Consider the following 13,600-nt stretch of genomic DNA (forward strand, 5'->3'; position numbering starts at 1 on the left):
TTGTGGCAGGGGGTTGGACTAGAGGATCTCCAGAGGTCCCTTCCAACCCCTACCATTCTGTGATTCTGGCTCCTGTCCTGCTGCTCCGATGTCCTGTGTGACAGTGCCTGTGGTGTCTTCTGGAAACTGAGTGGAGGTTCTCTTGATGGTTTGCAGGTTACTGCTGGAACTGCTCGAGCTTCTCTTTGACAAGTTCAACGCTGTGGCTGCTGCGCATTCAGTTGTCCTTGGACACCTTCAGCAAATGGTGGCCTCTCCTTGCAGCCAGTACGACGGTGATATTAAGCTCTATGACATGGTTGATGTATGGGTGAAGATCCAAGACGTCTTGCAGGTAAGACTCCCTCAGGTGGGCACATTTTATAACAGTTTTTCTATCCAGAATACTGGAAAATACCTGTCATCCTCAAGAGGATGGAATTTGTCTTGATTTTTGGTAAGTGGCCACGTTTGTAACAGACTGTTTAACTCGGGAGAGCTTAAATATCAGCAAAAAAAAAATTTTCTGTGGAATCATCCGTATGGCGTGCGGAAAGGTTGGGTCTTTTTGCCTTCTGAGTGATTTATCGGAAGCTTTCAAAGAGTGACATTTTTGTTCTGTGTTACCGTGTCATGCCTGTCTCCCAAAGTGTCACAGCTCTAATCGCTTGTCTTCTCTTGTCATTATGGCTTGGTTCTAGTCAGCTGAGACACTTGCTGCCAGCGTGTTTTCGGGGAATTCTCCTTTGATTCTCCTTTTTTGACTGTAGCGTACGGAAGCTGTACCTTGCTTAGGCTTTATTCTGGTACCGTGCCTGTCACCTTGGTATCTGAGACTCCCAGGCAGCAGACCCATCATCTGTCACATGTCTGCTCTCTCATTCTTGCTCTGAGGCTCAAGCATGCGTGTAAGAGGGTTTTCTTTATTTATTTTGCAATTGCCTTTATATATAGTACAGGGATATACACCTCGCCCGCGATTTGATGGAGGAGGTGAAAGAAATGAGCCCAGCGTTATTTACAAGAGGTGGCAAGATTTATGGTGGTCATTCCACCTCTGGCCTCTTCTTGAAAAATGCTCTCTGCCTCTTGCACTAACGTGCTTTTTCACTGTAGGGGACGGGTCTATTTAGCTGTTGCTCTAAAGGTTTGTTGGACCGTGCAGTGATGCACACAGGGTTGGTTTTTTTGCTTACACAAACATGAGGAAGAGGAGGCTGAGGGGAGACCTTATCACTCTCTACAGCTACTTGAAAGGACACTGTAGAGAGGTTGGTGCTGGTCTCTTCTCACAGGTAATTAGTGACAGAACGAGAGGGAACGGCTTCAAGCTCCAACAGGGTAGGTTTAGATTGAACATTAGGAAGGAATTTTTCACAGAGAGAGTGGTCGGGCATTGGAACAGGCTGCCCAGGGAGGTGGTGGAGTCACCATCCCTGGCTGTGTTTAAGGGCCGTTTAGATGCAGTGCTGAGGGACATGGTGTAGGGGAGGACTTTGTAGAGTAGGGTAGATGGTTGGACTCGATGATCCCAAGGGTCTCTTCCAACCTGAATGATTCTATGATTCTATGGCCAACTGTGTGTAGGGTGTGAATTTAGATACTTCTTGGACATGGTGAATGTAAGGTATGGACCTTGGATCACGTCCACTCGTTACCCACTTAATCATCTTTATAGTGGAGTTAGTATCTTTATTAAAGAAATCCTGATGGGAAATACAAATTTTCACCTTCCTTCAGTATTCTCTCAAAAATGTGATTGGGGATGTCCAGCCAGAAGTTAATGATGGGTTTTCTAAAAGAAATGTCATGGAACTGAAGCTGTCTGGCCTCGTTTAAAGGGAAGAACTTACCCCATCCCTGGAAGTGTTCAAGGCCAGGCTGGATGTGGCCTTGAGCAACCTGCTCTGGTGGGAGGTGTCCCTGCCCATGGCAGGGGGGTTGGAACTGGATGATCTTTGAGGTCCCTTCCAACCCAAACCATTCTATGATTCTATGATTCTGTGACCTAAACTTAAGAACATGGGGAATGGGTTTGGCCTGTGATACCATCAGCCATCACACTCTCATCTCGTCAACGCCTATAAATACTTGAAGGGTGGGTGTCAGGAGGATGGGGCCAGTCTTTTTTCAGTGGTGCCCAGAGATAGGACAAGAGGAAATGGACACAAACTGAGACATAAGAAGTTCCATGTAAACATGAGGAGGAACTTCTTCACTTTGAGGGTGGCAGAGCCCTGGAACAGGCTGCTCAAGACGTGGTGGAGTCTCCTTCTCTGGAGACATTCAAAATCTGGCTGGACACGTTCCTGTGGGACTTGCTGTAGGTGGACCTGCTCTGGCAGGGGATGGACTAGATGATCTCCAGAGGTCCCTTCCAACCCCGTATCATTCTGGGATTCTGTGATCCAGGAGGTCTGGAAAAACATTAAGACCTTTGAGTTCTTCAAACTTTGCTCCAGGAGGACAAAGCCTTGGGAGTAAGAATCCTCCAAGATTTTATCTTCAGTGAAGCAGAACGTCAAGGCTGGTGATTCCCCCTTGTCAGTGAGAGCTTGTGAGGGTTTCATTCCTCCTGAGGGGTGAAACTGGCAGTGAGTTACACTGGCTATTCCAAACCCAAGTTGATAGAACTCCTATAGGGAAGCATGCAGAGATGTGCACGTATAAAAGATGAATGTTTCCATCTTGAGGAGAAATATAGTTGACCAAAGTTTCTATAAAATGTGGGCTAAGAAAAATATAACAACTCACTTGTGAAAGTTTCGTTGCTCTTGGCCCGACAGAGGGGGTGTCAGAGGGAGTCACAGAAGCTTCCAAAAGAGCTTCTTCATGCATAAAAGCAGTGCTTTAAGATCCATAATCTCTTGCTGGTTTAGGGCAGAAGATGAGCGTTGACTGACATGGAAAGGAGGAAATCTTACTCTTCTTTGTTCAAAAGTTTGTGGGTTTTTGGTACATTAGTTTCATAGAAGTGGATTAATTTTTTTTTTACCTCAAAGTAGAAGAGGACCTTTAAGCCTAAGACTAAACTATTTCCATCCTGTTTTTCCAAATAAGGATAATTTTTTCAGCGATCTTACATTTGTGGCAGGGGGAGCAGTATAAAAGTGTTTCTTTAAATGTGCCTGCTGTTGGGGGAGGATGAAAATTTGGAGGAAGCGGGTTCAGGATGGGGTGCATCAGGAAAATGATGCAGTTCCTGCAGAGCGTAATGAATGAAGTTTATTCCTCACACTAGAACAACGTCGCGTGACTCTGCAGTTCACACAGAGAAGCTTTTGCACGTGTAGGTTGTGCATCTCAAGAAAGACATGGAGGTGCTGGAGTGTGCCCAGAGAAGGGCAATGGATCTGGTGAGGGGTCTGGAGCACAAGTCTTATGAGGAGAGGCTGAGGGAGCTGGGGGTGTTCAGCCTGGAGAAAAGGAGGCTGAGGGGAGACCTTCTCGCTCACTACAACTCAGAATCACAGAATCTTCTATGTTGGAAGGGACCTCAAAGATCATCTTGTCCAACTGTCAACCTAACTGACAAAAATAGACACCCACACAACAAACAAGAAGCATCACCATCACTAAACCATACCTCCCAGCACTACATCAACCCGTCTTTTGAACACCTCCAGGGATGGTGCCTCAACCACCTCCCTGGGCAGCCCATTCCAATGGCTGAGAACCCTTTCAGTGAAAAATTTTTTCAGAAAGGAGGGTGTAGTCAGGGTGGGGTTGGTCTCTTCTCCCAAGGAACCGGCAATGGGACATGAGGAAATGGCTGCAGGTTCCACCAGGAAAGGTTTAGGATGGATATTAGGAAAAATTTCTTCACTGAATGGTTTGTCAAGCCTGGGAATGAGCTGCCCATGGCAGTGGTGGAGTTACCATCCCTGGAGGTATTTAAAAGCTGGGCAGACGTGGTGCTGAGGGACACGGGTTAGTGGTGGGTTTTGCCAGTGTTAGGTTGATGATGGGACTCGATGATCTGAAAGATCCCTTCCAGCCCAGACAATTCTATGGTTCTATGTTGTTTTCAGCAGCTTGTTTTCATAGCTGGGTTGCTGAATGCTTCCCCAGAACGGCACCGTGCTGTAGTATGAGAGAGGTGGCTCAAGAACAGCACCGAGCACCGTGCTGTAGTATGAGAGAGGTGGCTCAATGTTGTGCAAGATTTCTCTACGGAACATGCAGATATTATATATTTTTTGACCTTCTCCGAGAATGGGAAAAATAATCCTGAACTCGTCGGGAGGAAGACAGAGTGACCTTTCAGAGCTGGGGACTAGAGTGCTAGGAAACAACCAACCAAACAAATCAGTTTTGTCAAAATATTAGAGCAGGAAAACACGTTTTTGAAGTTATTTGTACCCCAGCCAGCTTAGCCTGCAGCCGTACTGCTGTACCAACAGGAGAGGTCTGCAACTTGTTGAAATTTAAACTTGGCATTTTGTGAGCTAATTTAGCTCTTCGGTGGAGGAGTGGGTGGAATATCCTTCTGAAGAGTGTAATTACTGTAGGACCAAGTACTCAGCTGGAGAGAACCGAGCTGTGTTACGACGGCCCGACACGAGTCGTCGTTTCAGGACGATGCAGTTGAAGGAATTCTGAGTTTTTCTGGCACAAGGCGATGTGTGTGCTGCATCATCTCAGCCCAAATCCTGAAGGCTGTGCTGCGTGAAAGGCACAGTGGTGTATACACTTGGGTAAAAAGTAGATTTTCTGTGTTATTTTGATTTTCTTCAGTCTCGGTGTTTCAAATCTTGGCACAGATAGAGGCTTTTTGGTCTCGTTTTATTGGTGTTGGGGAACTGACAGCTGGGGGATGTGCTAGAGCAGTCACTCACTCCAAGTGATGGTTCTTCCTTGCTGTTATCTACAGTGCAGAACTTTCAACAGTTCATTCACCTTTTTTTAATTATTATTTTGATATTTATTTATTGATATTTTGATATTGATTTATTTTTTATTTTATTTTTTGGTCGGTTGATGTAGTGCTGGGAGGTATGGTTTAGTGATGATGCTCCTTGTTTGTTGTGTGGGTGTCTATTTTTGTCAGTCAGGTTGACGGTTGGACAAGATGATCTTTAAGGTCTCTTCCAACCTAGAAGATTCTGTGATAAAAGAGAGGCATCTGTCCCTGCTCAGTAACACCAGTGTTCATTCAGCTTCTTCAGAAGTGTCACCTTCCTAGTGACAGGATGATCACCCTTTCAGCTATTTGTCTCTGTGCAGCAGTCCCCTACTGGAGAAAATCCCAAAGACATCTCCACGTGTGCTCAGGATCCTAGTATCAGCTCAGGCTGGTGCTATTTGCCTCCAAGGAATGGATCTTCACTCCTTTTGTAGTGGTAGTATTTGTAGTTGAGGGAGTGTCAAGAGGATGGGGCAAGACTCTTCAGTGGTGCCCAGAGATAGAACAGGAGGGAACGGGCACAAACTTGAATGTAAGAACGACAGGAGAAGAGGTAACGAGCACAAACTTGAATGTAAGAAGTTCCACCTAAACATGAAGAGGAACTTCTTTCCTTTGAGGGTGGCAGAGCCCTGGCAGAGGCTGCCCAGAGAGGTGGTGGAGTCTCCTTCTCTGGAGACATTCAAACCCACCTGGACACGTTCCTGTGGGACCTGCTATACGTGGACCTGCTTTGGCAGGGGGTTGGACTAGATGATCTCCAGAGGTGCCTTCCAAACCTTGATGTAACTCCATGTCAGTCTGGGCAGAGACAAGCCAGCTGTGCTCTGATTCCATTTCTTCCTCCTTCACAGCCCAGGATGCTTTTCCTTGCTCGGGCAGTTTTACCCATTTTCCTATCACTAATCTCATTTGAGGGAGTTGATTTGGCCAATGTTTTCTCTTGGCTGCGGTTTCTGCTTGCTCAGGTCCTTGAACTGTGTCAGTGTTGGCACAACACTGAGCCAGAGGGAACGTGCTGTGAAGAAGCAAAGCAAAGGGTTTCTCCTGGCACCTGCAGCTTTCATCAGCCTCAGCTCCTGCTGGAGCAGCACCTCAAGGTACCTGCTCACACAAAAACCAGGGTGGTTTTCACTCTTGCCCTGTGTGGCTGGGAACAGGGCTGACAGCTGTGAAAAACACATCCTAAAATGGCTTGAGATGTTAAGAGCAGGAGGTTAGGAATGATGTTGTTGCATCTCTGCACCTCTCCGCCGTCGTGATTTAACTCTCCAGTTAAATAAGTGGGTCCTTGAAAAGGTAACCCAATCTCTTTTGGCTGAACCTTTGCATTTAAAAGATGAATGAACTATTTGTGAGGCAGTTAATACTCGTAAAGTAAAATGAGGTTCCTGGATGAGAGGTTTCAGTGTTCATGTGCCACAAATACTGGTGGAAATGTCAGAGCAATATATGAAATTGCTGTTGCGTTTGGGATGGTCACCAGGTAGTATTTTGAACCAAAAGTAGCATTTTTCAGGAAGTCTCTTTACAGAAATTTAATGGCTTCTTGGTTGTCCTCAAAATAACATGCCTGACAGTCTTTTTGGTTCCCTTAAAGTGGACTTAAACGTGTGGAACTGATGCCCTTGGACTCCTGACTGGTTTGTCTCGTTAATGCTCATCTCTCGTTTAGCCGAGAGGACGATGGCCAGGAAAGTGATTTCTCTGCAGCTTTCAAAAAAGACAGTTTCAGTCAATCTTGGGTGCACAAAGGAAGGAGAGAAAGCATTCTGCTCTCCGAAATGCTGATATTTAAAAATGGAATTTAGATAGAGTAGGTCACTTGGCAGTTGTTCTCCCCCTTTTCCGTATTTGAGGTGAGCTCAGAGGATGCATTAAGAAATCCAGCCTAGTGAGTGCTACACAGCTTTTTTTCCTGCAAATACACTAAAAGCACGAAAATTTCCATGAATGAATGTGGTCCAGGAAGAGCGTCATCTTTCTGAATTTAGGAGGGGATGAGATTATTTCTTAGAAAGGTATTTCTTCACATTTTCATAGAATCATAGAATGGTTTGGGTTGGAAGGGACCTTAAAGATCATCCAGTTCCAACCCCCTGCCCTGGGCAGGGACACCTCCCACCAGACCAGGTTGCTCCAAGCCCCATCCAACCTGGCCTTGAACCTGTCCAGGGATGGGGCAGCCACAGCTTCTCTGGCCAACCTGGGCCAGGCTCTTGCCATTTTGGTCTTGCCATGAAGATATTTACAGTCCCACCTCTCCTCTGTGTTAAAATGTTTTATAGATTTGCTCCAACTTACCTAGTGAATCAAGTCTCCTCCTTATGTTTTGAAATAGAAAGTAATTTGGTACCTTTCTTAAGCTCGTAAGAAGATGCTCATGGAATTTGGGATGGTTGAAATAGCCCTGATAAAGTATGTGAGCAAGTGCAAAGAGATTTCGTAGCTTTGGGATGTATTATGCAGGGCGAAGGGCAAAGAATGAGATAGCAAAGGCGTTCTGTCCTTTTAAAAAAGAAAGAATATTAAGTAGAAATGCAGAAAATCGATCTATTTTCTCTTCGACTGTATGATTCTGGCTGAAATGAAGTGTGTTTACAGAAAGAATATGAAGTAGAAATGCAGCAAATCGATCTATTTTCTCTTCGACTGGATGATTCTGGCTGAAATGAAGTGTGTTTACAACTGACTGAATTGCTTCGGTAGCAGGAACCTGGAAGAGGTCCAGAGTGGAGAAACTAACTGAATTGCTTCGGTAGCAAGCAGGAACCTGGAAGAGGTCCAGAGTGGAGCTGGCCATCCACACTGGATTATTGTCTTTCCAGGAATGGTCCTCGTTAACTGATGGGCGCTGTGTTAACGTGGTGACACAGGGCATGTTTGTGTGAATACAACTAGCTGGCCATCCACACTGGATTATTGTCTTTCCAGGAATGGTCCTCGTTAACTGATGGGCGCTGTGTTAACGTGGTGACACAGGGCATGTTTGTGTGAATACAACTGTGTTAACAGCTTTTATTTCGAGAGTGATTTTTATCCCCGAGCTGTTGATCCAACGTATTTCATAAACGCTAACGTTTACTCTAAAGTTCAAAGAGCTAAAGCCCTGCATAAAAATGAATTGTTTGAATGGAGCATGGTCACTTGGGCAGTTTATTGAAGAAGAGGTCACCGAGCTTACAGGTTTGGGAGATTTTAAAGAAGATTAGCTCATTTGATGAAATGTTTGCAGGTGTGTGAGCAAGGAAACAACTCGTCCTCTTCTGTCTGTCCTGTAGAGCGTCAAGCTGCTCCGTACTTCATTTCAGGTGGATTTTTCTTTTAATAGTTGAGCAGAATTACCAAGTTGTAATTTTAAGGGTTTTTTTGGAGTTTATGCCTCAGATATTTAAATAGCCACATTCATAGAATCATAGAATGGTTTTGTTTGGAAGGGACCTTAAAAACCATCCAGTTCCACTCCCTGCCATGGGCAGGGACACCTCCCACCAGACCAGGTTGCTCCAAGCCCCCTCCAACCTGGCCTTGAACCTTGTGGAATGGAGGATCCACAGCTTCTCTGGGCAACTTGGGCCACGGTCTCACCACCCTCACAGCAAAGAATTTCTTCCTGAGATCTCATCTCAGTCCTCCCTCTTTCATTTTAAAACTAGTGTGTGTTCATGTGTGTTGAAAGCATATACTTAAAGACTGTCTTCTGAAGGAGGAAAAAGGTGTGCAAGTTCTTGTGAAGAGTCCCATCAGTAAATAATTTCACAAAGCTGTTTAGTTGTGAAAGTAGGAGTCAGCTCTGGGAGGTGTTAGGCTGAGAGAAAGTCTGCGATGGGGAAGAGTTTGGGAATAGAGAACGAGGGGAACGACATGTTCCCTGCTTTGATATTTGGCACTTGGAAGGAAACCTGTGCTTTCTGAATCCATTGTCAAAGGCTTTCCAATTTATATGACTTGATAGCACGGAATTTTTTTGCAGCCTTTGTCCCAGTGATGTCATTTAGAGCCTTTCTTTTACAAAGCTGCAAGTTGGCTGACAAGTGCTAAGGAGATTTGGAAGTGGCCATCACACTTGGTGTGAAGGTTATGTTTCAAATTGCCAACAGGAATGTGGCTATTCCAAATACAGCCTGCAAAATTTCCAACCTTTAAATTGCTTCTTGACCTTCATCTTATCACAGAATCATAGAATGGTTTGGGTTGGAAGGGACCTTAAAGATCATTAAGTCCCAACCCCCACGGCCCCTCCCACCAGACCAGGTTGCTTAAAGCCACGTCCAACCTGGCCTTGAACCCTTCCAGGGATGGGGCAGCCACAGCTTCTCTGGGCAACCTGGGTCAGGCTCTCACCACCCTCACAACAACGAAGTTCCTCTACAGATCTCATCTCAATCTCCCCTCTTTCAGTTTGGAGACATTCCCCCTCCTCCTATTGCTATAATCCCTGATCCAGAGTCCCTCCCCATCTCTCCTGGAGCCCCTTTAGGGACTGGAAGGGGCTCTAAGGTCTCCCCGGAGCCTTCTCTTTTCCAGGCTGAACCTCCCAACTCTCTCTGCCTGTCCTCACAGCAGAGGAGCTCCAGCCCTCCCAGCATTTCTGTGGCCTCCTCTGGGCCCACTCCAACAGGTCCACGTCCTTCTGAATTTGGGGACTCCAGAGCTGGACATGTTACTCCAGGTGGATTCTCCCCAGCATGGAGCAGAGGGTCAGAATCCCCCCCCTCGCCCTGTTGGCCACGCTTCTTTTGATGCAGGCAGGATATCGTTGGCCTTCTGGGCTGCCAGCACACACACAAAAATCTGTTATTGAACCTGTTAATTAACGTGATGATTTAGGCACAATGGACATTTGGTCGTGGAGATATTAATGCTGACAAGTATCTCAAGGGCGGGCTGAGGGAGGAGGGAACCAGACTCTTTTCAGTAGTTGCCAGTGAGAGGACAAGGGGCAATGGGCACAAGTTGGAACATCAAGGGTTCCACTTGAATATGAGGAAGAACTTTTTCACGGTGAGGGGGACGGAGCCCTGGAACAGGCTGCCCAGGGAGGGTGTGGAGTCCCCTTCCTTGGAGATTTTCAAGACCCGCCTGGATGCTCCTGAGTAACATGCTCTGACAAGCTCTGGGTGGTCCTGCTTCAGCAGGGGAGTTGGACTAGATGATCTCTATGGTCCCTTCCAACTCTAAAAATTCAGTGAAATTCAGTGAAATATCTTTTTAACCATTTCCCTTGATTCTTGAACAGTTTTGTTAGGCCTGATGTGCTGCTTGGCTTTTTATTTTTCCTCCCCCCGGTTGCTATCAGCGTCGGCTGCGCTTTATTCCTGCTGTCAGCTGGAATTAGGAGAGACTACAAGCAGTTCATCAGCATTTGTAGACATGTTTTATAGGGCTATAAAACCACGTCCCTTTTGATGTGCTGAGCTTATTCACACTCAGTCCCCCTGTGACCGGCTTTAAAGGCAGCGAGTTGCCTTCTTCCGAGCATCGTAAAAAAAACCCCATGAATGGGGAAAGGCCAAATGCTCATCGTGTCCTCACCCCAAGATGTCTCATCCGACAGCGGTGCAGGAGGGATTCATGCAGGCAAATTCCTGCTAATGTTGGAGAGGAGCCCATATCTCAGGGAAATGTTGGGAAACTGCTTTGCTTAAAAGCCTTTCCCCTCCCGTGCTGGGGACTCGCTGTGTTTGCCGTGCGTGACATTTACAAAACCCTAAGGTAGAATCTTTTTTCTTTTTTTTTTTTTTCTTTCTTTCCTGAAGTTTACCAGCTCTTGCTGTTTCTTTTCCTGATAGGAAATGGCAATTTTGTTTTTTTTTTGGGGCCTTCATGCTTTTTTTCAGTAATTATTTGTGCTGTGGAAACTACAGAATAGCATTAGCGTAAATCCTTTCTAAATTTCTCTTTCCATTATCTTGTTTTGCTTGCTTTTAACTCAAACAGAATCACAGGCTGGCAGGGGGTGGAAGGGACCTCTGGAGACCATCTAGTCCAAACCCTCTGCCAAAGCAGGTCCCCGCAGAGCCGGTTGTACAGGAACGTGTCCAGGTGGGTTTGGAATGTCTCCAGAGAAGAAGACCCCACCATCTCCCTGGGCAGCCTGTCCCAGGGCTCTGCCACCCTCAAAGGAAATGCATGTTGAGATGGAGTTTCCTCAGTTCCAGTTTGTGCCTGTTTCCTTGTCCTGTCACTGGGCACCACTCAGAAGAGTCTGGCCCCATCCTCTTGCCACCCACCCTTTAGATATTACTCAGCATTGATGAGATCCCCTCTCAGTCTTCTCCAGACTGAACAGCCCCAGGTCTCTCAGCCTTTCCTCATCAAAGAAATTCTCAGTTTCCTTCATCATCTTTGTAGCCTCCACTGGACTCTCTCCAGCAGTTCCCTGTCCTTCTTGAAGCGGGGGCCCAGAACAGGATGCAGTGTCCCAGATGTGGCCTCACCAGGGCAGAGCAGAAGGGGAGGATGACCTCCCTTTACACCTCTCTCCCCATCTTTTTCCTTCTTTCCCTTTCTTCACCATCACCACACATGGCCTTCTCCAGGGCCAGAGCCAGAAAAGAATCACAGAATCACAGAATCTTCTAGGTTGGAAGGGACCTTAAAGATCATCTTGTCCAACCGTCAACCTAACTGACAAAAATAGACACCCACACAACAAACAAGAAGCATCATCACTAAACCATACCTCCCAGCACTACCTCAACCCGTCTTTTGAACACCTCCAGGGATGGGGCCTCAACCACCTCCCTGGGCCGCCCATTCCAATGGCTGAGGTGCAGTCTTGGAGAAGCACTTGGGAGGACCTGACACTGTAGGTGGGACAACAGCAGCTTCTTGTCCCTTGCAAGGGCCACTGTAAGTCTGGTCCACACACACTTGGAAGCTGTTACTGCTGCTGCTCGCACTCTTGGAGAAGCACTTGGGAGGACCTGACACTGTAGGTGGGACAACAGCAGCTTCTTGTCCCTTGAGAGGGCCACCGTAAGTCTGGTCCACACACTTGGAAGCTGTTACTGCTGCTGCTCTGGACACCCAAGCATGGCTTTGAAATGTGTTGTGTGTCACTAGTAGTGTACATAAAACATTTTAGGAACATCTCCTTCACAGCGTGCTTCTCGGCATCAAAGTGGCTTCGTCATCTGATCTCACCAGGGTGATGCCATTCTGTGTTTTACACATGGGGGAGCTAATGTCTGAAGGAGTGAAACCAGCTGAAAGCTTTGGAAATATTGCTATTATTTCTGGGGTGCCAGGTTTGATTTTGTGGAGAGGAGGGAATATATTGTTTGAGGGTTTTCTTATTTTTAGTAAGAGTAGATTTTTGTTTGTTTGTTTGTTTCTCTTGATGTGGCTACTCTGCGCCACTGAGAATGGGGACAGGAATATGCAAAGCAGACAACAGAAATTGGAGTTGACTGTTTTGCTGCTGATCTGCAGGATTCGATATTTTGTTGATTTTGTACATTTTTTTAGGGTTGTACCGACCAGCTGCCTTTCAAAGGAGTTTTATTTAGGGAGTCTGGAAAGAGCTCTCGGTGATTTTGAGTAATGTGTCATTAGGTTTCTGTGTGTGTGAGCGTTTCACTGGTCAATGTGAGCTCTGGTGGTAGATAATGAAGGCTTGAGTCTGAAGTGATTGGACTGTGATGCTTGACCGGTAGGAGATGAGACTGGAGATTAGGAGAGGGTTCTTCACTGTGTCCCCTCAGCTTCCTTTTGATGTTTTATGGGTATGTACATTTATATGGCACTATATGTACATCTCATGGTACTCATAAGAAACACAGGGACATTATAAGAAGGACATGGACCTGATGGAGGGGGTCCAGAGGAGGGCCACAAGGATGATCAGGGGGATGGAGCACCTCTGCTACGAGGACAGGCTGAGGGAGCTGGGGTTGTTCAGCCTGGAGAAGAGGAGGCTCCAGGGAGACCTAATAGCGGCCTTCCAGTACCTGAAGGGAGCCTACAGGAAGGCTGGGGAGAACCTGTTTAGAAAGGCCTGCAGTGACAGGACGAGGGGCAATGGCTTCAAGCTGGAGGGGAACAGATTTAGACTGGAGATGAGGAGAGGGTTCTTCACTGTGAGGGTGGTGGAGCACTGGAACAGGTTGCCCAGGGAGGTGGTTGAGGCCCCATCCCTGGAGATATTCAAGGAGAGGCTCGACGAGGCCCTGGGCAACCTGGTCTAGTTGGGGGTGTCCCTGCTGACTGCGGGGGGTTGGACTAGATGACCTTTGGAGGTCCCTTCCGGCCTGGGCAATTCTATGATTCTATGATTCTATGACATGCTGAAAAAGTATTTAAGATTAGAATCAGCCTTCATATTTTTTTCTTAATGGCTTAGTTTGCATTTGTTCTTTGGCTCGAGTGATTTCTGCTATATAAGGCTTTCACCAAGTTTTAGCTCAAGTCCTCAATTGGGAGAGAACAAGCTCTTCTTACACATTGGCACTACAAAAACATATATATAAAAAAAAAAAAAGATATGTACAAACCCCCAGCAAGTGGCTGATGATTCACGGGTGATCTCGGGGCTGGGAGAGGCTGAAGAGCTCGAAGCCTCCATACTTTGCAGGAAATGACAAACTCCCAACTTGGATTGAGAACAACCAACCTCTCTCCGCCCCCAAATCCTTCTGTTACGCTCCGCGGTGTTCCGGTAATGGCACTGGAAGTCAGCGCTTTTTGACATCTAAACATGAATTTAAAAAA

General features: G+C 46.5%; 1 protein-coding gene across 1 annotated transcript in view; it reads left to right on the forward strand.

Moving 5' to 3' along the window:
* The window catches only part of LOC106896143 (exocyst complex component 4-like), a gene marked incomplete at its 3' end in the record, with an annotated part of 163,483 nt that overhangs the window by 95,231 nt on the left and 54,652 nt on the right, over positions 1–13,600 (forward strand). The window contains exon 7 of the mRNA XM_014955883.1: positions 157–334. Coding sequence (XP_014811369.1) covers positions 157–334 — 178 coding nt within the window. The remainder of the gene's footprint in view (positions 1–156; positions 335–13,600) is intronic.

The sequence above is a fragment of the Calidris pugnax genome, unplaced genomic scaffold (genome assembly GCF_001431845.1).
Source record: "Calidris pugnax isolate Ruff unplaced genomic scaffold, ASM143184v1 scaffold235, whole genome shotgun sequence".
Classification (NCBI taxonomy): domain Eukaryota; kingdom Metazoa; phylum Chordata; class Aves; order Charadriiformes; family Scolopacidae; genus Calidris; species Calidris pugnax.